The sequence below is a fragment of the Phyllobates terribilis genome, unplaced genomic scaffold, assembly GCF_046119375.1.
Source record: "Phyllobates terribilis strain yellow unplaced genomic scaffold, ASM4611937v1 Scaffold_5__5_contigs__length_657084704, whole genome shotgun sequence".
In the NCBI taxonomy this organism is placed as follows: Eukaryota; Metazoa; Chordata; class Amphibia; order Anura; family Dendrobatidae; genus Phyllobates; species Phyllobates terribilis.
Genome location: NW_027362765.1, coordinates 120,324,340 through 120,350,384, shown reverse-complemented (window position 1 = coordinate 120,350,384; position 26,045 = coordinate 120,324,340). Strand labels below are relative to the sequence as shown.

Sequence of the window (26,045 nt, the reverse complement as noted above, 5' to 3'; positions counted from 1 at the left end):
GGAGTCGAACCAGACCTTAAATACCAGGGCATGTGAGTCACACTGCTGTACGGACCGCTGGGAGAGGTCTGACAAGGTTACGACCTGGAAATGTGACTTGACAAAGTCAGTGACAGTGACAAATGGTAGGTCCCTAAGGAATGGGCTAATGTCGTTGACTAATGTTCCAGGGGCTGAGTAGCACAATTGTCAAGTACATGGTCTCGGTGTGAACTGTGGGTTATGAGGTAATTGTATATACTATGTGTTCAACCCCACAAGTTTGAACAGGGGGGGGGGGATATGTAATGCAGAGGCTTGCTTGGCATTACGGTAATGATCCAGGGTATGTTTTGGCCAACCAGGTACCTCCCCCTCAGGTGACTGGTCACATGACTGTGGCATCACACAGGTCCTTTTGCACACAGAAGGTCTGATCACATGACTGTGGCATCAGCAAGGTCCTGTCTGTGTGCATGGGATGGATATATAAACCCTGATAGATTTGAGACAGGTGTGTTAGGCGTGAGGCCTGTTCCCATGTGGGACACCGTGATACAGTGAAGCCTGGCAGCCTGAAAGGTCGAGGCTGGATCCTGTGTGTAGATGCCAGTGGCCTTGGAGGGAAAGCCGGCTTGGAAGGCAAGAGTCCTGGAAGGCGAAGACTGGATGTGTGTGTGAAACATTCCAGTAGTCTTTGAGGGAACAAGGGCTGGAGACCCCCCCCCCCCATCTGCGAAGCCGCAAAGCCACAGTGGTGGCAAACCAAATGGACTGAAGCAGCTGTAACCCGTCAAAGGTAAAGACACTGCTTATTGTGGACATTTATGTTAGTACCTTGCTGAAGGCTGTAACTTGGGCCAATTGGGCCTGTCTGCTACTTGAGAGACTCCCGGATGTTATGTGTGTAAACATGCCGGTGATAAACTAAGATGGACTGTGTGATAAGCCGTTTATGAAGAGTAATAAACTGCAGCCTTGTGAAAGACATTGCATGTGTGCTTTAATTGACCCGGTGCAGCGAGTGTCCCCCAGTATGATGACTAGCGCTGCCTTACAATATATAGATAGAAACTAAATAGACGGAAAGATGGATAGAGGCTAGATAGTTTAAGAGATATGGCTAAACTAATAGATATTATAGATGTAGATAAATATGAGCTGAATACATAGAATTGAAATAGATAAATGAATAGATAGATGTGAAGATTAGACGGATGGATAGATAGAACATAGATGATAGATAGATGTGAAGATTAGACATGATATACAGTACAGACCAAAAGTTTGGACACACCTCATTTAAAGATTTTTCTGTATTTTCATGACTATGAAATTGAAGCTCATCAAGAGAATGCCAAGAGTGTGCAAAGCAGTCATCAAAGCAAAAGGTGGCTACTTTGAAGAACCTAGGATATAAGACATATTTTCAGTTGTTTCACACTTTTTTGTTAAGTATATAATTCCACATGTGTTAATTCATAGTTTTGATGCCTTCAGTGTGAATGTACAATTTTCATAGTCATGAAAATAAAGAAAAATCTTTAAATGAGAAGGTGTGTCCAAACTTTTGGTCTGTACTGTATATATATATATATATATATATATATATATATATATATATATATATATATATATATACACTGCTCAAAAAAATAAAGGGAACACTTAAACAACACAATGTAACTCCAAGTCAATAACACTTATGTGAAATCTACCTGTCCAGTTATGAAGCAACACTGATGAATCAATTTCTCCTGCTGTTGTGCAAATGGAACAAACAGCTGGTAGAAATGATAGGCAATTAGCAAGATACCCCCTATAAAGGAGTGGTTCTGCAGGTGGTGACCACAGACCATTTCTCTTTTCTCATCCTTTTTGGCTGTTGTTTTGGTCACTTTTTCATTTTGCCATTGCTCTCACCCCTAAAGGTACAGTAGCATGAGGCGGTGTCTACAGTACAACCCACAGAAGTTGCTCAGGTAATGCAGTTCATCCAGGATGGCACATCAGTGCAAGCTGTGGCAAGAAGGGTAGCTGTGTCTGTCTGCACAGTGTCCAGAGCATGGAGCAGATACCAGGAGATGTGGAGGGAGCTATGGGAGGGCAACAACCCAGCAGCAGGACCGCTACCTCCTCCTTTGTGCAAGGAGGAACAGGAGGAGCACTGCCAGAGCCCTGCAAAATGACCTCCAGCAGGCCACAAATGTGGATGTGTATGCACAAACGGTTAGAAACCGACTCCATGAGGGTGGTATGAGGGCCCGACGTCCACAGATGGGGGTTGTGCTCACAGCCCAACACCGTGCAGGACGCTTGGCATTTGCACAGAACACCAGCATTGGCAAAGTCGCCACTGGCGCCTTGTGCTCTTCAAAGATGAAAGCAGGTTCACACTGAGCACATGTGACAGATGTGACAGAGTCTGGAGATGCCGTGGAGAGCGATCTGCTGCCTGCAACATCCTTCAGCATGACCGGTTTGGCAGTGGGTCAGTAATGGTGTGGGGTGGCATTTCTTTGAAGGGCCGCACAGCCCTCCATGTGTTCGCCAGAGGTAGCCTGACTGCCATTAGGTACCGAGATGAGATCCTCAGACCCCTTGTGAGACCATATGCTGGTGCGGTTGGCCCTGGGTTCCTCCTAATGCAGGACAATGCCAGACCTCATGTGGCTGGAGTGTGTCAGCAGTTCCTGCAAGATGAAGGCATTGAAGCTATGGACTGGCCCGCCCATTCCCCAGACCTGAATCCGATTGAGCACATCTGGAACTTCATGTCTCGCTCCATCCACCAACCTCATGTTGCACCACAGACTGTCCAGGAGTTGGCGGATGCTTTAGTCCAGGTCTGGGAGGAAATCCCACAGGAGACCATCCGCAACCTCATCAGGAGCATGCCCAGGCATTGAAAGGAGGTCATACAGGCACTTGGAGGCCACACAATACTGAGCCACATTTTGACTTGTTTTAAGGACATTACATCAAAGTTGGATCAGCGTGTAGTGTGTTTTTCCACTTTAATTTTGGGGGTGACTCTAAATCTAAGCCTCTATTGGTTAATAAATTTGATTTCCATTGATGATTTTTGTGTGGTTTTGTTGTCAGCACATTCAACTTTGTACAGAACAAAGTATTCAATGAAAATATTTCATTCATTCATATCTAGGATGTGTTATTTGAGTGTTCCCTTTATTTTTTTGAGCAGTGTATATATATATATATATATATATATATATATATATATATATATATATACAGTACAGACCAAAAGTTTGGACACACCTTCTCATTTAAAGATTTTTCTGTATTTTCCTGACTATGAAAATTGTACATTCACACTGAAGCCATCAAAACTATGAATTAACACATGTGGAATTATATACTTAACAAAAAAGTGTGAAACAACTGAACATATGTCTTATATTCTAGGTTCTTCAAAGTAGCCACCTTTTGCTTTGATGACTGCTTTGCACACTCTTGGCATTCATTTGATGAGCTTCAAGAGGTAGTCACCGGAAATGGTCTTCCAACAATCTTGAAGGAGTTCCCAGAGATGCTTAGCACTTGTTGGCCCTTTTGCCTTCACTCTGCGGTCCAGCTCACCCCAAACCATCTCGATTGGGTTCAGGTCTGGTGACTGTGGAGGCCAGGTCATCTGGCGTAGCGCCCCATCACTCTCCTTCTTGGTCAAATAGCCCTTACTCAGCCTGGAGGTGTGTTTGGGGTCATTGTCCTGTTGAAAAATAAATGATGGTCCAACTAAACGCAAACCAGATGGAATAGCATGCCGCTGCAAGATGCTGTGGTAGCCATGCTGGTTCAGTATGCCTTCAATTTTGAATAAATCCCCAACAGTGTCACCAGCAAAGCACCCCCACACCATCACACCTCTTCCTCCATGCTTCACAGTGGAAACCAGGCATGTAGAGTCCATCTGTTCACCTTTTCTGCGTCGCACAAAGACACGTTGGTTGGAACCAAAGATCTCAAATTTGGACTCATCAGACCAAAGCACAGATTTCCACTGGTCTAATGTCCATTCCTTGTGTTCTTTAGCCCAAACAAGTCTCTTCTGCTTGTTGCCTGTCCTTAGCAGTGGTTTCCTAGCAGCTATTTTACCATGAAGGCCTGCTGCACAAAGTCTCCTCTTAACAGTTGTTGTAGAGATGTGTCTGCTGCTAGAACTCTGTGTGGCATTGACCAGGTCTCTAATCTAAGCTGCTGTTAACCTGCGATTTCTGAGGCTGGTGACTCAGATAAACTTATCCTCAGAAGCAGAGGTGACTCTTGGTCTTCCTTTACTGGGGCTCTCCTCATGTGAGCCAGTTTCTTTGTAGCGCTTGATGTTTTTTGCAACTGCACTTGGGGACATTTTCAAAGTTTTCCCAATTTTTCGCACTGACTGACCTTCATTTCTTAAAGTAATGATGGCCACTCATTTTTCTTTACTTAGCTGCTTTTTTCTTGCCATAATAACAAATTCTAACAGTCTATTCAGTAGGACTATCAGCTGTGTATCCACCTGACTTCTGCACAACACAAATGATATTCCCAACCCCATTTATAAGGCAAGAAATCCCACTTATTAAACCTGACAGGGCACACCTGTGAAGTGAAAACCATTTCCGGTGACTACCTCTTGAAGCTCATCAAGAGAATGCCCAGAGTGTGCAAAGCAGTCATCAAAGCAAAAGGTGGCTACTTTGAAGAACCTAGAATATAAGACATATTTTCAGTTGTTTCACACTTTTTTGTTAAGTATATAATTCCACATGTGTTAATTCATAATTTTGATGCCTTCAGTGTGAATGTACAATTTTCATAGTCATGATAATACAGAAAAATCTTTAAATGAGTAGGTGTGTCCAAACTTTTGGTCTGTACTGTATATATATATATATATATATATATAATATATATATATGATAGATATTAGATAGATGATAGATATTAGATGAATAGATAGATAGATGATAGATAATAAATAGATAAAAGATATATAGATATTAGATGAATAGATAGTTTGGAAGATTAGACATGATATGTATATAAATAGATAGATGATAGATATTAGATGAATAGATAGATAATAAAGAGATAATATATAGATATTAGATAGATGGGAAGATTAGACAGACGGATGGCTAGATGGATACTGTAGACAGGTGACTGCTGGCAGAAGATAGGGGGTGCTGGCTTTGCACTGAGTTGGTGGGGGGTTGGTCCTTGCTCTGACAATGGTGCTGGGGGAGGCAGCAGTGCTGGGTGTGACTGTGCATCCATCCTATTCTATTAATGTTTGCAGCTGCAGGAATCTATAAGAGCAGACCCCAGCGTCTCCCATCTGCCACCTCTAGTGAGGGAGCCCCGGAGCCCCCCACCCAGTTCTCTCCTGCACCGACCACCCCACCTCCACCTCTGTCTCCTCCCTCCCTGCCTGGATCCCACTAGAGCTGAGTCAGGCGTTACCTCTCCCTTCCACAGCATTGCAGTAGTCCGCCACCCAGCACCATCTCCACGCCGCATCCTTCAGCACCATGGTCAGCACCATGTCAGGTAGGCGCCGCACAGCCACACACCGCTGCATTCTGCCTCCAGAGCGGGGTATACGGAGAGAAGCTCCAGCCACCGACCTCAGGATTATTGCATGCAGACTGGGGGTCTGGGTGTGGTGGGCTGCCCCTTTTTTATATTGATTCCATTTTCTACATTTTGCATGCTAGATTGGTTTGCTAATGACAAGATGGGATGTCATATTTGTGCATCCTCCAATATGTATTCAGCATGGGTCTATGTACCAGCACCATGCCTTCCCTTTAGTATGTGAGCTGTGTACATGGGGCATATCCCCCTCCTCCTATTACACAGAGGGAAATAATTCTGCACAAATGCATCTATAGGGACTCCCTGCACAGATTAGCCCATCCTCACTCACTATGGATATACTATGTATGTATGTATATTCTCATTATATATTATGTATAGTGAATGAGGATGGGTTGATCTGTGCAGGGGATCCTTATAGCCTGGATTTGTGCAGATGGGTCAGCTGTATATAGTCTATATATCTGATGCCTATGCTCACCCATGTACATGCATGCTGTCTACTCCCTCCCACTTGTCTGGTTTTACATGATCCATGCAGCAGATTTTCTCCTTTTCTTGATAATTTCCCCGGTATCAGTATCACAGAATACAGCAATATCATGGTTTCTGCCATTGATTGGACCCAGTGCCCACGCAGCTTTACTGGGTCCGTCTTTCACCTGCATGGGTGGGATTTTTTAGGACAAGGCACTTAGCATTTGGTTCATTATAAGCGTTGCAGACAGCTATTATACCACCTCAGGAGTGTCGTAAATGTTGGGGTGTTGTCTACTTAGGGTCATATATGAGTATATGCATACACACACATAGATGAGCCTAGGGAGTGGCTGCTGGTTATAACAGCTCCAGATCCTGTAATCCATTCTTCCTCCTCAATGTGTTGCCCCTGCCCCTAGGGATAGGATCCCCCTTCTGCTCTTTACTGTGGTCAATGTATGGTGCAGATCAGACATGTAATTTCTGATTTATCCTTAATGTATCCGAAAAGCTCCGGTTTCCAAACCCTTCCCATTGTCTCCACTCACTGATCCAGGGCTGGCAATTATGGGGTGGAGAACATAGGAAATACAATAGTAGAATATATAGGGTGGGAGACGGTTATCGATAGGACAGCACTAGGATTATTTTGCCGTTGACATCTAATTTCCAGATAGATTGTGACCATTGCTGGTGACACGTGAAAAGATAAATTATTACATTTATTGTGACCACATAAGACAAGATGTCTCCTTTTGTGCTGGAGCCTGGGAATGTTGCTCTCGGTGCATCCTCTTCTTGGTAGGTGGTTTGATTGTATCTGTGCTCTGAATACATTACATGGAGCCTCCTTTCTGCACAATGCACTAAACCTGCGTCTGGCAGCAGCTTATAATAGTGCAGGAGCGTTATAAGAGGAGCGGCCAATATCATATGTGAATAGAAATGTCTCCGGAGGTTCTCAGCACTGGAGAGGTGGGATATAAAGTAGTGATCATGGGGGGAAGGGGGTCTTCTGGACTTCCTATCTCCTATCCTAATGAAGAACACTACATTCACAACCTGAAATAGCTGATAACAGGAAACAATAGATTGGATTGGACTGCAGGACATGGATACAAGATGGGCTCTAGGTTTAATGGCCCTTTGCCATGACCTGTTTCCATGGTACAACGATTAAAATGCAGATTGGAGACGTATCGGCACAAAGGATTTATTCCGGATGTCTTCAAATATTGCAGCAGTGGAAAGGAGAGTTAGGGTTAGGGTGGGGTCCTCAAACTGCAATGAAGCACAGATTGGCATTTTTACCCGGGTTGTAGCTTTGCGGTAGTGATTATAGGAAGGGTGAACTTTTTTTGCAATTTCTATCACAGATCCCATTGACAAACATTACAGCCAAAGCCGATCCCCAACCCAAAAGTACTTCTCTCTGGCACCAAAAGACAATATTGAACTGTACATCATATAGTGATTAGAAAGACTGAATTGTCACTCTTGATGGAAAAGTCCAAGTAGGACTCCAGGTGCCCTTACTCTGCATGGGTACTGCACATCCGCCTCCCAGTGAATTGAATAGGAGGCGAATGTGCAGTACCCTGCGGCGGCCACTACAGCTAGTAGAGTGAGTACTTCCGGCTGGTGGCCGCCACTGGCACCGATGACAGCTGATCGGCGGGGGTGCCGGGTGCGGGACCGATCAAACATTGATGCCCTATTCTATGGATAGGGCATCAGTAGAAAAGTAGTGGACAACTTCTTTAAGTTTGCTTAAAAATCATTGTTTTGGCAGTCTATTGTCCTGTGTAATCAGAATATGTGCTGCCGAGAATAATGGCAGTCTATGCGAAAATAACGATCCATTACCGATAGTTCTGTGCACATTGCAAGTGGGATCTGCCTGTTCGCCGATTGGCAAATCTCTAGCCGATCTGTGGTCGTTTAGCATCGAATGTCGTGCAGTGTAAATGAGCTTTTAGGGCCCATTTAGACAGGCAGATTATCAGGAATGAGCATTCCTAAGAATTGTCTAAACGGGCCAGCAATCACCCAACAAATGAGCAAAATGCTTATTAGTCAGGTGCAAGCTTAAAAATTATTGTTCTCGGCAGCACATCGTCCTTTGTAGACAGGACTTGTGCTCCAAAGAAAATTATGCTATATACACACAGAACGATCATATTACCAATAGTTGTGCGGGCATTGAACTGCCAATCAGCTTTCTTGAAGCCAAACGGCAGTGATTTAACAGCTGTCTAAACAGGCCCTTACTTTCATTTTTATGTATTATAATCCAGAGCAGCAATCACTATTCTGCTGGTGGAGTCACTGTGTACATACATTACATTACTTATCCTGTACTGATCCTGAGTTACATCCTGTATTATACTCCAGAGCTGCACTCACTATTCTGCTGGTGCAGTCACTGTGTACATATATTACTTATCCTGTACTGAACCTGAGTTACATCCTGTATTATAATCCAGAGCAGCAATCACTATTCCGCTGGTGGAGTCACTGTGTACATACATTACATTACTTATCCTGTACTGATCCTGAGTTACATCCTGTATTGTACTCCAGAGCTGCACTCACTATTCTGCTGGTGCAGTCACTGTGTTCATACATTACATTACTTATCCTGTACTGATCCTGAGTTACATCCTGTATTATACTCCAGAGCTGCACTCACTATTCTGTTGGTGGAGTCACTGTGTACATACATTACATTACTTATCCTGTACTGATCCTGAGTTACATCCTGTATTATACTCCAGAGCTGCACTCACTATTCTGCTGGTGCAGTCACTGTGTACATATATTACTTATCCTGTACTGAACCTGAGTTACATCCTGTATTATAATCCAGAGCAGCAATCACTATTCCGCTGGTGGAGTCACTGTGTACATACATTACATTACTTATCCTGTACTGATCCTGAGTTACATCCTGTATTGTACTCCAGAGCTGCACTCACTATTCTTCTGGTGCAGTCACTGTGTACATACATTACATTACTTATCCTGTACTGATCCTGAGTTACATCCTGTATTGTACTCCAGAGCTGCACTCACTATTCTGCTGGTGCAGTCACTGTGTTCATACATTACATTACTTATCCTGTACTGATCCTGAGTTACATCCTGTATTATACTCCAGAGCTGCACTCACTATTCTGCTGGTGCAGTCACTGTGTTCATACCTTACATTACTTATCCTCTACTGATCCTGAGTTACCTCCTGTATTATACTCCAGAGCTGCACTCACTATTCTGCTGGTAGAGCCACTGTGTACACACATTACATTACTTTCCAGTACTGAACCCAAGTGATGGACATTCAGTATTATACTCCAGAACTATATTTAAAATTTTGAAGACTTCAGATTTAAAATGTCCAAACATTTTGTCTGCATAAAGCTTGTTAAGCCGTTTTGCAGTTTGTTAAGTTGGAAAAACCAGCCTCCTTCTGCATTATAGGAGCTGAGCTAAACCTTTAGGGGAGTGTCTGGTGAGAAGCTTGCTAGCTGTTACCGATAATATTCTATTGCATGTTGAGTGCAGCTCTGGAGTATAATACTGTCTGTAACTCAGGATAATATAATTTATGCACACAATGACTCCACCAGCAGAATAGTGAGTGCAGCTCTGGAGTATAATACACGATGTAACTCAGGATCAGTACAGGATAAGTAATGTAATGTATATACACAGTGACTCCACCAGCAGAATATTGAGTGCAGCTCTGGAGTATAATGCACGATGTAACTCAGGATCAGTACAGGATAAGTAATGTAATGTATGTACACAGTGACTCCACCAGCAGAATAGTGAGTGCAGCTCTGGAGTATAATACACGATGTAACTCAGGATCAGTACAGGATAAGTAATGTAATGTATGTACACAGTGACTCCACCAGCAGAATATTGAGTGCAGCTCTGGAGTATAATACAGGATGTAACTCAGGATCAGTACAGGATAAGTAATGTAATGTATGTACACAGTGACTCCACCAGCAGAATAGTGAGTGCAGCTCTGGAGTATAATACAGGATGTAACTCAGGATCAGTACAGGATAAGTAATGTAATGTATGTACACAGTGACTCCACCTGCAGAATAGTGAGTGCAGCTCTGGAGTATAATACAGAATGTAACTCAGGATCAGTACAGGATAAGTAATATAATGTATGTACATAGTGACTGTACCAGCAGAATAGTGAGTGCAGCTCTGGAGTATAATACAGGATGTAACTCAGGATCAGTACAGGATAAGTAATGTAATGTATGTACACAGTGACTCCACCTGCAGAATAGTGAGTGCAGCTCTGGAGTATAATACAGAATGTAACTCAGGATCAGTACAGGATAAGTAATATAATGTATGTACATAGTGACTGTACCAGCAGAATAGTGAGTGCAGCTCTGGAGTATAATACAGGATGTAACTCAGGATCAGTACAGGATAAGTAATGTAATGTATGTACACAGTGACTCCACCAGCAGAATAGTGAGTGCAGCGCTGGAGTATAATACAGGATGTAACTCAGGATCAGTAATGTATGTATACAGTGACTCTACCAGCAGTATAGTGAGTGCAGCTCTGGAGTATAATACTGGATGTTACTCAGGATCAGAAATAAATAAGAAATATAATGTATATAGAAATCAACTCAGCTTTATATGCAGGGTAAACTGTGAAATGTTGACAAAAGAATGAATTATTGGCACCAGTATCGCTTCATGCGCTTCCAGTATAACATGTGTCCTCTAGAGCAATCTGACCTAAGCTCCAGCTATATAAATGTTAACATATGTTGTCATTTGATACCAACATCAAGTCACGTCCGGTGTATATGACGCAGAAGGCCGCTGCTCTGCTATTCCCTTTGTAGTCAGTCATATCCGTCATCTTCCTGTTTTATACCCAGGACTCAGGCGCACTCTGTTGCCAGCTGCCTGTCATGTCTGGCATTCAGTAATTAGGGATGAAAGCTGGCGCCAGGCTCTCTCTTCCCTAGAGGAGCATACACACATAGCTGCTGATTAGAGATGGTTATTTGGGCAGAGGCTGTCCTTGGTGACATGTCTGAGTCTCTGAACCTTGGGGACGCAGCCTCCTTGCACCAGGTGCTGGTTTCCGCCTGAATCTGCACATTATATCGCTACGTGCAGCACATAGCACATATAGTGCTTCTCTGCATACTGATGCTGGATCACATCTCTTATATCTTGTAACAGGGGAGTATCATCACTGCAGCCAATCACTGAGCTCAGCAGCTCTACCAGTGTATGCAGCACGAGCTGCTGAGCTCAGTGATTGGCTGCAGTGGTGATGTATGCTGTCGATGTCATAGATTGTAAGCTTGTGAGCAGGGCCCTCACTCCTTTTGGTATCTGAGTTATGTTATTAATAAAATTGTAAAGTGCTGCAGAATATGTTGGCACTATAGAAATAAAAATTATTATTATGTAACTGTTGCAGCCAAAACACAGAGACTGGAACATTGGTGGATACTGGATACTTTAGAAGTATAAAAGATTTTAGGGACCACTTTTCTTAAAGCGGAAAACCCATTTCACCTAGCCTTGTCCAAACAGCCGAGTCAGTCAAGGCAATCCTCTGTGAGCTAAATATTTTAAAGGGGTGTGCTTATCTGGGATTTTTATGGCATATGGATAGGATATGCCATAATGTCCAATAAATGTGGGTCTCACTGATGGGACATTCATCTTTTTCAAGAACAGGAATAGAGGGGTGGCTGCGCATGTGTAGCTCTCTCCTTTAATTTCTATGGGAGCCCTGAAAATTGCAGAGGAGTGATGAGATCTACATCTAATGGATATTTCTATTCTATCAAAATGTCCTAGTTGTGAATATTCCTTTAAATGCCCATAGGTCAGTACTTGATCACCTTGTCTTTTTCAGATATCAGAACAGTGGAGTCTTAAAGCTCATGGGTCCCAATCCAAAATCTCCAAAAGGTCCCTCAATTATCACATTTCTTTATTAATAATGGTCATATGGTCAATTCAAAGGGACCTTTTGAACCCCCTTATGTCCTATGGTCGGATGGGACTGCAACCCCTGCACTTACATAGTTATGACCCTGTAGGAGATGGTTGATGCAATGTATGAATATAGGCAATCCTCTGTGAGCTACACAACGTCCCTGGGTGAGTTATTTAAAGGGGTTGTCCGGAACTTTAAATTGATGGCCTATCCTTAGGATAGGTCATCAATGTCTAATCGGTGGGGGTGTGACACCCAGCACCCTCGCCAATCAGCTGCTCCCGGTGTCGGCCGGAACTGCTCAGATACGGAGCAGCACAGCGCAGCTTCATCAACGGAATAGTGGCCACGGTCGGGTCCTGCATGTCCACCCCATCTTGACTCGCATAGGGCCGGATGTGAAGTACCCGACCATGGCCACTATACAGACAACGGAGCTGTGAGTGCAGCTCCATTGCTGAGCATATCCGTCCGACACCGGGAACAGCTGATCGGCGGTGGTCCCGGGTGTCGCATCCCCACTGTTCCTAAGGATAGGCCATCAATGTTAAAGTCAGGACACCCCCTTTAATTCCATAGCCTAATCCTGCTACCACACATTTTGTTACTGTGTACCAGTGCAGGTAATATACTGTGAACCTCTAGAGACATTAGGTCTGTGTTTTCTTTAGGGTATGTGCACACGGTGCGAATTTGCTGCGGTTTTGACGCTGCGTTTTTATGCAGCATCAAAACCGCAGCGGCCCGATGTTACAGTTTAGTGGATGGGATTTCTAGCAATCCCATGCCTACTATGCATTTTTGTGCACCTGCGGATCACCTGCGGAAACTGACATGAGGTGAATTTATCAGATCCGCAGCATGTCTATTTCTCTCGCGGAAATGCATGCGGATTTTCCCCATAGACTTGCATTGGATGAGGAAAATCTGCATGCGTAAAAACCGCACGTGTGTTTTGTTTGCGTTTTCGCAGCGGAAACGCACACAAAAACGCTACATGATGATCAATAAAGTTTGTTTAAAAAATAACTATTCTCTAATTTCAACATGAAAAACACATGCGGCAAAACCGCATCAAAAAAATGCACAAAAAACCGCAAGTAACCTAATTTGCATATTAGGTGCGGAAATGGTGCAGAATTTCTGCAGCGTCAAAACCGCAGCAAATCCGCACCGTGTGCACATACCCTTACTTTTCCTAGTCCTGCTCTCACAGCTGATATGTATTAGTTTAGGCAATCCTCTGTGTTTTAAAAAGTCACATTGTACTTGTTTTTTTTAATTTAATTAAAACAAAACTCATATTTGCTAAGAATAAAGTGCTAATGATGAGGGAATGATATTAGCAAATTGACAAAAAAGGTAAATAGATGCCTTCCTTACACCAGTCACTTGTATATACAGTATTAAAATTTAACTTGTGATTAACCCCTCCCTGGCCAGGCAATTTTCCTTTTTTTTCCTCCCCTTCTTCCAAGAGCCATAACTTTTTTATTTTTCTGTCTACAAAGCCATACGAGGGCTTGTTTTGTTTTTTTTGTTTTTTAGCGGAACTACTTGTAGATTGGAATTACACCATTCATTTTACCTTACAATATATTGGAAAAACAGGGAAAAAATTCCAAGTGCGGTGAAATTATCGCCAGAAACGTAATTTCGCACTTGTTGTTTTTTTTGGGGTTTTGTTTTTACGATGTTCATTTTGTTGTAAATATGACCTAGCAGCGAAAAATTTTTTTACATCTAAATGTTGAAAAAAGTTCAGAAATTCCTAAAAAAAAAATTCTTGTCACCATTTTCTGAGATCCAGAACATTTTAATTTTTCAGTCAATAGACCCATGTGAGGGCTTTTTTTTGCGTGGTGAGCAATACAATTTTGGGGCAGATACGTCATTTTTACAGCTTTTTATTACATTTTTCGGCTGTATTGCGTCCACAAAAAAATACACAAGCTTGTCTTTTTTTTTTCTTTCTTTTACAGCATTACTTTTATATAATGATCGATTCAGACTTTTACAGTGATACCACGTATGATTATTATAAATGTGGGAAATGGGTGGTGATTAGAATTTTTATATATTTATTCTCTGTATTTTTAATATTTTTTTTATTTATTTTTATCCACTTTTAAGTTAAGTTTCTACTATGAGTTCATGATGCTGTGTATTATTTTCTTTGCGCAGCATCTTACAATTCTAGCAAAGTGGATGGGATTTATGGAAATCTCATGTTCACTGTGCTTCTGTTTTCACGCTGTGTAAACTGACCTGTGGTGCGTTTTTACAATCCACAAGATGTCAATTTCACAAAACGCACTAAAAACGCATATCAATAAAGTTTTGTCAAAGCCAAATACCAGGAAGTATCAAAAACAAAGCAGCTTTATTTAAAACGTGACATAACAAAGAGGAGAATGCAGTAAAAACATGTGTAAAAAAATGCATGAAAAAAATGCAAACAACATAGCTTAAGCTATAAGCACCTATTAGCTAAGTGAAGTTACTTGTGTTTTTTTTTGTGTTTTTGATACTAAGGTTTTTGTCTTTTTGGTATGTCATGTTTTAAATAAAGTGCTTTGTTTTTTATATTTGTACCAAACATATACTGGATTACCGCGTTAACAGTGGCGTACTGACAATGTCGGCAGGCCACACCACTGCTATGGGGCCGTGAGCCGGGGAGCCCGCACCGGGCCCTCACCGCAGCAAGCCTCCACCTGTTAGCACCCTCACTGCTCGGCCGCCTGCACAGAATGATGGGGGTGGAAGCGTCTGCTGACGCTCCCTCCTCCATCATCATTGCTCGCGCTGACGGCCAGAGGGGGGCCCAGTGCGAGCAATGATGATGGAGGAGAGCGCATCAGCAGACGCTTCCACCCCATCATTCTTCCTCGGTGTTTGACGTCTCAGAGCAACGGGCGTGATGATGTCATTACAGGGGGATGCATTATACTGTATGGCGGACCATGGGGGTCCATCATACTGTATGGAGGACCATGGACCATGGGGGTGAATCATACTGTATGGAGGACCATGGGGGTGCATTATACTGTATGGAGGACTATGGGGGTGCATTATGCTGTATGGAGGACAATGGGGTTGCATTATGCTGTATGGAGGACCATGGAGGTACATTGTACTGTATGGAGGACCGTGGGGGATGCATTATACTTAATAGAGGCTCATGGGGTGTGCATTATATTGTGTAGAGGACCATGGAGATGCATTATACTGTATGGAGGGCCATGGGGCGCATTATACTGTATGGAAGACCATGGGGGTGCATTATACTGTATGGAGGACTATGGAGATGCATAATGTTGTATGGAGAATTATGGGGGGTGAATTATATTGTGTGGAGGACCATGGAGCCATGGGGGTGAATCAGGGCCGCCGTCAGCAGCCGGCGCACCCGGGCAAATGCCGGGGCCCTGAGCAGGCAGAGGGGCCCACTGGCGGTCGCGCACCCCGCTGGGCTATGGGCGGAGGAGAGCGGTGTCAGCGCCCGCCCTTGTACGCCGCTTGCTCAGGGCCCCGGCAGCTGGATACTTACCTCTCCCTGTGCCTTCACAGATCAGCTGTCTTCCTGCTCTGCGCTCCCTGTGACGTCTCAGGTCAGAGGGCGCGGTGACGTCTTTACACAACGCCCTCCCCTGAGCCGTCACAGGGAGCGCTGAGCGGGAAGACGCCGACAACGCTGGAGTTCGGATCCGAGCAGCGGGCAGCAGGTAGCAGGTGAGGAGAAGGGAGGTGAGTATTTGATTTTTTTTTTAATGTATGGAGGCATGGGGCAGTATAAAGAGAAGGGGGGTGGTGGCATCCTCCATGGAGCATTATAAAGAGAGGGGGGGGACATCCTGCATGGGGCATTATAAAGAGGGGGGGGGGTGACATCCTGCATGGGGCATTATAAGGTGGGGAACAGCCTACATGGGGCATTATAAAGGGGGGGGCAGCCTGCATAGTGCATTATGTGGGGGGTAACAGCCTGCATGGAGCATTAAAAGGGGGGGGGGCTGTATGGGGCATTATGTGGGGGGTAACAGCCTGCATGGAGCATTATAAGGGGGGGGCAGCCTGTATGGGGCATTATATGGGGGGTAACAGCCTGCATGCAGCATTATATGGGGGCCAGTATCCTGTATGGAGCGTTATAAGGGGACCGGTATCCTGTATGGAGCCTTATATGGGGGCCAGTATCCTGTATGGAGTTTTATAAGGGGACCAGTATCCTGTATGGAGCGTTATATGGGGGCCAGTATCCTGTATGGAGCTTTATAAGGGGACCAGTATCCTGTATGGAGCGTTATATGGGGGCCAGTATTCCGTATGGAGCCTTATATGGGGGCCAGTATTCCGTATGGAGCCTTATATGGGGGCCAGTATTCCGTATGGAGCCTTATATGGGGGCCAGTATTCCGTATGGGGCCTTATATGGGGGCCAGTATTCCGTATGGAGCCTTATATGGGGGCCAGTATTCCGTATGGAGCCTTATATGGGGGCCAGTATTCCGTATGGAGCCTTATATGGGGGCCAGTATTCCATATGGAGCCTTATATGGGGGCCAGTATTCCGTATGGGGCCTTATATGGGGGCCAGTATTCCGTATGGGGCCTTATATGGGGGCCAGTATTCCGTATGGGGCCTTATATGGGGGCCAGTATTCCGTATGGAGCCTTATATGGGGGCCAGTATTCCGTATGGGGATTATATGGGGGCCAGTATTCCATATGGAGCCTTATATGGGGGCCAGTATTCCGTATGGAGCCTTATATGGGGGCCAGTATGCCGTATGGAGCCTTATATGGGGGCCAGTATTCCTTATGGAGCCTTATATGGGGGCCAGTATTCCGTATGGAGCCTTATATGGGGGCCAGTATTCCGTATGGAGCCTTATATGGGGGCCAGTATTCCGTATGGGGCCTTATATGGGGGCCAGTATTCCGTATGGAGCCTTATATGGGGGCCAGTATTCCGTATGGAGCCTTATATGGGGGCCAGTATTCCATATGGAGCCTTATATGGGGGCCAGTATTCCGTATGGGGCCTTATATGGGGGCCAGTATTCCGTATGGGGTCTTATATGGGGCCAGTATTCCGTATGGGGCCTTATATGGGGGCCAGTATTCCGTATGGAGCCTTATATGGGGGCCAGTATTCCGTATGGGGCTTATATGGGGGCCAGTATTCCATATGGAGCCTTATATGGGGGCCAGTATTCCGTATGGAGCCTTATATGGGGGCCAGTATGCCGTATGGAGCCTTATATGGGGGCCAGTATTCCTTATGGAGCCTTATATGGGGGCCAGTATTCCGTATGGAGCCTTATATGGGGGCCAGTATTCTGTATGGAGCCTTATATGGGGGCCAGTATTCCGTATGGAGCCTTATATGGGGGTCAGTATTCCGCATGGAGCCTTATATGGGGGCCAGTATTCCGTATGGGGCCTTATATGGGGGCCAGTATTCCTTATGGGGCCTTATATGGGGGCCAGTCTTCCGTATGGGGCCTTATATGGGGGCCAGTATTCCGTATGAAGCGTTATATGGGGGCCAGTATTCCGTATGGAGCCTTATATGGGGGCCAGTATTCTGTGTGGAGTAAGAAGTGAAATCTTTGCATTGTACTATATATATATATATATATATATATATATATATATATATATATATTTCTCTGCCGTATCTCTGCATCATGAATCGTGGTATGTGTTAAAGGGGCCCACTGAGACTCTTTCGCCCGGGGCCCAGAAGAACCTGGAGCCGGCCCTGGGGTGAATCATACTGTATGGAGGACCATGGGGGTGCATTATACTGTATGGAGGACCATGGGGTGCATTATGTTGTATGGAGGACAATGGGGTTGCATTATGCTGTGTGGAGGACCATGGGGGTACACTGTACTGTATGGAGGACCGTGGGGGATGCATTATACTGTATGGAGGGCCATGGGGCGCATTATACTGTATGGAAGACCATGGGGGTGCTTTATACTGTATGGAGGACCATGGAGATACATTATGTTGTATGGAGAATTATGGGGGGTGAATTATATTGTGTGGAGCACCATGGTGGTGCATTATACTGTATAGAGGACCATGGGGGGTGCATTATACTTGTGTAGAGGACCATGGGGGGGTACATTATATTGTGTGGAGGACCATGGGTAGAGCATTATATTCTATGGAGGACTGTGGGGAGTGCACTATATTTTATGGAGGATTATGGTGGGCGCATTATACTATATGGAAGGCTATGTGGGGCCATTATAATATGTGGGGGTCCATTATACTGTATGCAAGCAATTATAGTGTGAAAGTTTGTGTGGGTCCATCATACTCTGTGGGGGCCATTATTCTGTTTGGAGGGCTGGTGTGGGCCATTATACAGTGTGGGGCCATTTTACTGTATGTAGACCCATTAATGTGCATGGAGGGCTGTGTGGGGGTCACAGTTGGGGGATCATACTGTGTTGGGGTCACTACTTTGCCTTGGGAGTTGAGGTGGGGTACAGTAGGGTCATTACACTGTGCATGTAGAGGAATTCACCATGGGGGTATCATACAGTGTTTGGCAGGCACTTTTTTTGGCATAATACTTTATGGGGGCAATGAAAGAGGAATCTAGGACTTCAGCAGGAGGAAAATTACTTGGCTGATTTTCGGGGAAGTGAAGGAAGGCCTTCAACAGAGCCCTGGGTGCTATAACAATTCATCCACCGATCACATTCCTGTGGAATGGGGGTGGGCAATGGGCATGTGGAACATTGCACCCCCTGGGCTACACTTAGTAAATGTTGCTGCTGTCAGAAATTGACAGCCGCTCTTAAAAAATTAACAATAGCAAGCGGATCTCAGCTCCAGTCGCTGCTGTTAAATCTCCAAGACACAGTTTAAATAGCTGTCATTTGACCAATCATTCAGCCGGCAGCTGTCTCGCTGACTCTACCTTAGGCCTCTTTCACACGTCCGGATATTTCCAGTACTGGAAAAATCAGTACTGGAGATATCTGATACGTGTGGCAAACATGTGCCGCATCAGTATCACACGTACCGGCGCTTGGGAATCAGCGGTACAGTTAGCGCTGTTCCCAAGCGCCGTGTGCTGAAGGAATCTCTCATCATTGGCCCCTGCCGACGCTGCGATCAGCACCAGCAAGGGACAATGTTGAGAGTCATAGTCTGCTCCTGCTGTATCCAAAACGTGTAAAAATAAGAATAAAATAATCCTTATACTCACCTGTCCTAAGTGTCCCCCGCTGTAAGTCATCTGACCGCACACACCGGGGAGAATGACTCGCCACAGCGAGCGGGCTCCGGAGCTGCGCTGAGCTCATGAGTGGTGTCCTGTCACTCACTGAGGTCAGCCCAGAGCAGAGGCCTGCTCTCTGGAGCAAGTCATTCTCCCCGGCTCCTCAGTGTGAGCGGTCAGATGGAGAGGTGAGTATAAGGATTTTTTTTTATTTTATTCTTATTTTTACACCAGGACACAGCGAGGGCAGAATATTACTCTCAACATTGTCCCCTGCTGTTGCTGAGCGCAGCGCCGACAGGGCACAATGATGAGGGCAGCGTTCAGCACCCGGCGCAGGGGAACAACGCTAACTGTACTGTACCTCTGATTCCCAGGCGACAGTACGTGTCACACTGATAACACACGGATGTCATCCATGTGTCATCAGTGTGCACATGTGTGGGACGTTTTGCGTCCCGTGCTGCGGGTAAAAAACTGACATGTCAGCGTGTTTTGCCCACGGACACACCGTCAGTGGAAACACACTAACATGTGCGCAGACTCATTAATTTGAATGGGTCTACGTGTGTCAGTGTCTCCAGTACGTGTGGAAATGGACACCGCATGTACTCAAAACACTGACGTGTGAAAGAGCCCTTATACAAGAGCGTACGCTTGGCTGAGTGCTCCTGTGTTCTCTATGAGACACTGCCAGACTCCTCTGATGGCGGCTTATCTCGCTGAAAACAAAAGGATTGGCAGTCCGAAATCGGGCAAGCTGGATCATTCTCTCCTCTATATCATCTGTCGCTGTTGGGGGCCCCCTTACACATTAGACTGGGGCTGAACCCAACAATATCAGTAGATTTAGCTGACATTAGTGTATGGGGGCCGTTAGAGGCAGATGCTGGCTGTGAAACACAGCCAGTGTCTTCCGGGAATGATGCAAGCTCACCTCCTAAGTTTTCATCAAAAAGTAGAACCCGATATTACATAATAATATATCAGGAAGAGGTTAAAATTATTTTTTATCTATAAAAAGAGAAAAAAAAAATAAAAAATGTGCAACTTTCTCCATTTAAGTTACTTATCAGTATAACTAAACCGCTTTGTGGATTAAAAAAAAATATATAAAAGGAACAATTAAGGACTAATCTCCAGTTAGCTTAGTGGTTACCTATCAATTAGCCCTCTAAATATGTATCTACCAGACACTATGGTGTTAAATTAAACTTAAATTTAGTGATCCCTAAGATATGCCAGGTTTTCAGCTGGCTGTTTGATATTATGTCCTTTACATGACGTTAATGCTGATATACATGGCGAGGCAGTGAATCAGAAATGTTATGTGTTTATATCATGCATACAATTGAGAATGCCGGCAGGGCACACCACGAATAGCATGTGGGAAATGTATAGTCACTTATATAAAAATACAAATCATTTTCCCAACACGTTTCACTGCATTATGCGGCTTCTTCAGGGGGGTGATAGGTCTGTAGCTGATATACCAAATGAAGAGGGAAGCTCTCAGTTCGGTGACAGACATGGCACTGCTTGTCATAAGGTTTCTTAATGATGTGAAGTACCAGTGAGCAATGGATGATTATTAAAGGGATTCTTCACTGAATTGTTTCTTCTCGCAGCCTACAAAGAGAAGATGAAGGAGCTGTCTATGCTGTCCCTGATCTGCTCCTGCTTTTACTCGCAGCCTCATCCCAAGACAATCACTGAATATGAAGGTCAGAAAACCTCTTATATCCTTCCTGAGAAAGTCTATTCCAGTGTCTTGATAATGGTCTTTATGTGTTCATAGACATGGAGGTGAAGGAGCTGAATAAAAGGTCGTCAGGGCAGAGCTTTGAGGTGATCTTGAAATCTCCTTCAGACTTGTCCCCCGATGGTCCTCCACTGGCCATCTCTCCTAGGAAGAGGGAGGTTTCCTTGGAAGAACTGCAGAAGAGGCTGGAGGCTGCTGAAGAGAGGAGAAGGGTAACTTATGGATGTCCTAACTATATTTGCTTCTTCTGTAATTTTAGGAAGGTACCCAGGTTATGCCACACTGCAATATGCCAGGCAACGAATGCTATATAATAATATATTGGTGTAGTATGAATTTCCAGCACCCGGGGCAAGGAAAGTATTTTGTGCCCCCTAACATGTGACCTGTTAGCACTTCCTGAATCCCTTCCAATAGTCCACTATTAAACCCCTTAAACCCCAAGCACATGTATTGCATTTTGATGAAATTATTGATGTAATTTTAGTTTACCCTTTGACCATCTATTTTTTTTCCCTTTTAGCTGAAATCAGATATAATCTTAAAAAAAAATGAAAAGGTTAAATATTGTTATTATTTTTACTTTCTATTACATTTTAGTAATTATTTTATTACCCATTCCTAGCCCTTACCCAGCGCTATGCCAACCTGTAACCTTAGTAAGGGTTGTAAAAAGTATAAAAACAGCTTTTAGTAATAAATTAAAACAGGTTCATTATCGTTATCTCGGTTACTGCATATCATGTTGACTGCCGCTTTCAGTGGTGGTGGTGGGGCTTCTGGGTCTAATTTTGCACCCTCTTTGACTTTGAGGCCTGCGCAACTGCCCCTGTGCCACACCACCTCCACCACTGGCTGGTATAAGGTAAACATTTTGCATAATGTGATATGGAGCATGCTGATATAACCTGGGTGTCTCCTGTATAGAATGGTATAAGTTATATATCTTGTATAAAATGATATGGAGCATGCTGGTATGACCTGGGTATCTTCTGATATATAATAATATATGTACAGCTGGTATAAGTTATACATCTTCTTGTACAGTGGGTACGGAAAGTATTCAGACCCCTTTAAATATTTCACTCTTTGTTTCATTGCTGCCATTTGGTAAATTCTAAAAAGTTCATTTTTTTCTCATTAAAGCACACTCTGCACCCCATCTTGACTGAAAAAAAACAGAAATGTAGAAATGTTTGCAAATTTATTAAAAAAGAAAAACTGAAATATCACATGGTCATAAGTATTCACACCCTTTGCTCAGTATTGAGTAGAAGCACCCTTTTGAGCTAGTACAGCCATGAGTCTTCTTGAGAATGATGCAACAAGTTTTTCACACCTGGATTTGGGGATCCTCTGCCATTCTTCCTTGCAGATCCTCTCCAGTTCCGTCAGGTTGGATGGTGAACGTTGGTGGACAGCCATTTTCAGGTCTCTCCAGAGATGCTCAATTGGGTTTAGGTCAGGGCTCTGGCTGGGCCAGTCAAGAATGGTCACAGAGTTGTTCTGAAGCCACTCCTTTGTTATTTTAGCTGTGTTCTTAGAGTTATTGTCTTGTTGGACGGTGAACCTTTGGCCAAGTCTGAGGTCTAGAGCACTCTGGAAGAGGTTTTTATCCAGGATATCTCTGTACTTGGCCGCATTAATATTTCCTTCAATTGCAACCAGTCGTCCTGTCCCTGCAGCTGAAAAACACCCCCATAGCATGATGCTGCCACCACCATGTTTCACTGTTGGGATTGTATTGGGCAGGTGATGAGCAGTGCCTGGTTTTCTCCACACATACCGCTTAGTCTTATCACCAAAAAGTTCTATCTTCGTCTCATCAGACCAGAGAATCTTATTTCTCATAGTCTGGGAGTCCTTCATGTGTTTTTGAGCAAACTCTATGCTTTCATATGTCTTGTACTGAGGAGAGGCTTCCGTCGGGCCACTCTGCCATAAAGGCCCGACTGGTGGATAGTTGACTTTGTGGAACTTTCTCCCATCTCCCTACTGAATCTCAGGAGCTCAGCCACAGTGATCTTGAGGTTCTTCTTTGCCTCTCTCATCAAGGCTCTTATCCCACGATTGCTGGACGGCCAGGTCTAGGAAGACTTCTGGTGGTCCCAAACGTCTTCCATTTAAGGATTATGGAGGCCACTGTGCTCTTAGGAACCTTGAGTAATACAGAAATTCTTTTGTAACCTTGGTCAGATCTGTGCCTTGCCACAATTCTGTCTCTGAGCTCCTTGGGCAGTTCCTTTGAGCTCATGATTCTCATTTGGTCTGACATGCACTGTGAGCTGTGAGGTCTTATATAGACAGGTGTGTGCATTTCCAAATCATGTCCTATCAGTTTAATTAAACACAGGTGGACTCCAATGAAGGAGTAGAACCATCTCAAGGAGGATCACAAGGAAATGGACAGCATGTGACTTAAATATGAGTGTCTGAGCAAAGGGTTTGAATACTTATGACCATGTGATATTTCAGTTTTTCTTTTTTAAAAAAATTTGCAAAAATTTCTACATTTCTGATTTTTTTTTCAGTCAAGATGGGGTGCAGAGTGTACTTTAATGAGAAAAAAATGAACTTTTTAGAATTTACCAAATGGTTGCAATGACACAAAGAGTGAAAAATTTAAAGGGGTCTGAATACTTTCCTTTCCCACTGTATATAGTGATATGGAGCATGCTGGTACAACCTGGGTATCTCCTGTATATAGTGATATGGAGCATGTTGGTATAACCTGGGTATATTCTGTATATAATTATATATGTATAGCTGGTATAAGTTATACATCTTGTACACAGTGATATGGAGCATGCTGGTATAACCTGGGTATATTCTGTATATAATTATATATGTACAGTTGGTATAAGTTATACATCTGGTACACAGTGATATGGAGCATGTTGGTATAACCTGGGTATATTCTGTATAGAATTATATGTGTACAGTTGGTATAAGTTATACATCTGGTACACAGTGATATGGAGCATGCTGGTATAACCTGGGTATATTCTGTATATAATTATATATGTACAGTTGGTATAAGTTATACATCTGGTACACAGTGATATGGAACATGCTGGTATAACCTGGGTATATTCTGTATATAATTATATATGTATAGCTGGTATACGTTATATATCTTCTGAAGAGTTATATATGTACAGCTGGTACAACCTGGGCATCGGTTACATACATTTTGCAGATGGTCTTTTTCTACCATATGACTGGTCTTTTCCCTCAGACCCAGGAAGCTCATGTGCTGAAACAGCTTGCTGAGAAGAGGGAACATGAGCGGGACGTTCTGCACAGGGCAATAGAAGACAATAACAACTTCAGCCGAATGGCAGAGGAAAAACTCAACTACAAGATGGAGCTGAGCCAGGAGATACGTGATGCCCACTTGGCGGCTCTCAGGGAGCGTCTCCGCGAGAAGGTATCCAGCAAGGCATTGCCATTTCATTACACAAACACAGATATGTTTTTTCCTCTAATCACATAGACGAGGCAGCAGTCAGAATGTTAGAATAATTACTAGAAAATATTTGCTTGCTGTCAGTGAATAGAAACTACCATTAAAGGGGTTTTCCCACGAACAAAAGTTAATTTGAATCAATAGATCTTGGAATAATAATAACTTCCACAATTGGATGTGATTAAATAAAATGTTCCTGTGCTGAGATAATCTTATAAATGTGCCCCTGCTGTGTACTGTGTAATGGCTGTGTCTGACCGTACAGGGACATGGTCTGATCATACCACAGCTCTTGGACAAGGGGTGGGGGGGGAAGCAAAATAATATACAGACAGGACCGCAAGGGATCACAGCTGATTCTTTTTGTGAGGTAAAGCATTTCCCTGCCAGTTTTAAAACAATGTTTACCTCAAAGAATTATTTGAAATCCCATGCTGCCCTGTCTGTATACTCTCTTTCCTTCCCCCCTGCCCAGGAGCTGTGGTATGATCAGACCATGTCCCTGTATGGTCAGACACAGCCATTACACAGTACACAGCAGGGACACATATATAAGATTATCTCAGCACAGGAACATTTTATTTAAACACATTCAATTGTGGAAGTTATTATTATTCCAAGATCTATTGATTAAAATTAACTTTTGTTTGTGGCAAATCATTTTAAGAGTATTAGGACCCAACATCCTGGCTCTAGTGAGACTTGTCTTATTGTAGGATAATCTGTCGTTCTGTCATTCCAGGAGATTCATGCAGAGGAGGTCCGCAAGAACAAGAAGCAGGGGGAGGAGAAGTCTGGATAGAAGCCGCCGCCGCTGAGGACTTCCATGCCAGCTCTCAATAAGAAAACAGCAAACAAAACTATTTTATGTACATGTCATTTGTCACTTCATCACACAATCCCTCCCCGTCTGCCCCCCATCCCTCCTGATCTGTCACCATAATGATCCGGTCGCCCTGGAGTGATGAGGTTCATAAGGTTATGCCATAAGGTTCGCACGTCTGCAGATTCTTCCAGAGAATTATGCCCCTCGCATATTTTATTTTTAAACCATATAAATTACAATTGTTCGACCACCTGATGTCCAGTTCATTGTGTGATATAAGCAACGACAGGAGTTAAAAATGGGATTCAAAGGTGACTTAAAGCGCACCTGTCAGTAGGATTGTGCTTAGTAAACTACATACACTGTCAGGTGGGTGTCCTTACACTGAGTAAAATGATACCTTTGTTGATGAAATCCGTCCAGTGGTTCTTTTATAATATTTATTTTCATTTCTGCCATAATGAGATGCTTGTGCATTGGGGCGGCCTTTGGGGAGGGTCTGTAACTGATGCTTTCATTATGTATTCCTATCTCTGGCTTCTGACAAGTCACTGTGGTTTCAGTGACCTGCCTACTATTTTAAATACTGCCTTTGTAATTTCTGTGGCAAAGTGAAACGTCCATGCCCCAAAGTGGCCGCCGCCGCCCGAGCATGCGTACT

The 26,045-nt window shown here is 43.9% G+C and overlaps 2 protein-coding genes across 2 annotated transcripts in view; one reads left to right on the top strand and one right to left on the bottom strand.

Annotated features, from left to right (window-relative positions):
• The window catches only part of TNFRSF6B (TNF receptor superfamily member 6b), a 253,607-nt gene that overhangs the window by 164,078 nt on the left and 63,484 nt on the right, over positions 1 to 26,045 (bottom strand). The window lies entirely within an intron of this gene.
• STMN3 (stathmin 3) lies at positions 5,228 to 25,634 on the top strand. Its single transcript, XM_073682868.1, has 5 exons — positions 5,228 to 5,535; positions 20,956 to 21,051; positions 21,126 to 21,301; positions 24,328 to 24,519; positions 25,301 to 25,634. The coding sequence occupies exons 1-5, from the start codon at positions 5,517 to 5,519 to the stop codon at positions 25,358 to 25,360; spliced, it is 543 nt and encodes a 180-aa protein (XP_073538969.1). The 5' UTR covers positions 5,228 to 5,516; the 3' UTR covers positions 25,361 to 25,634.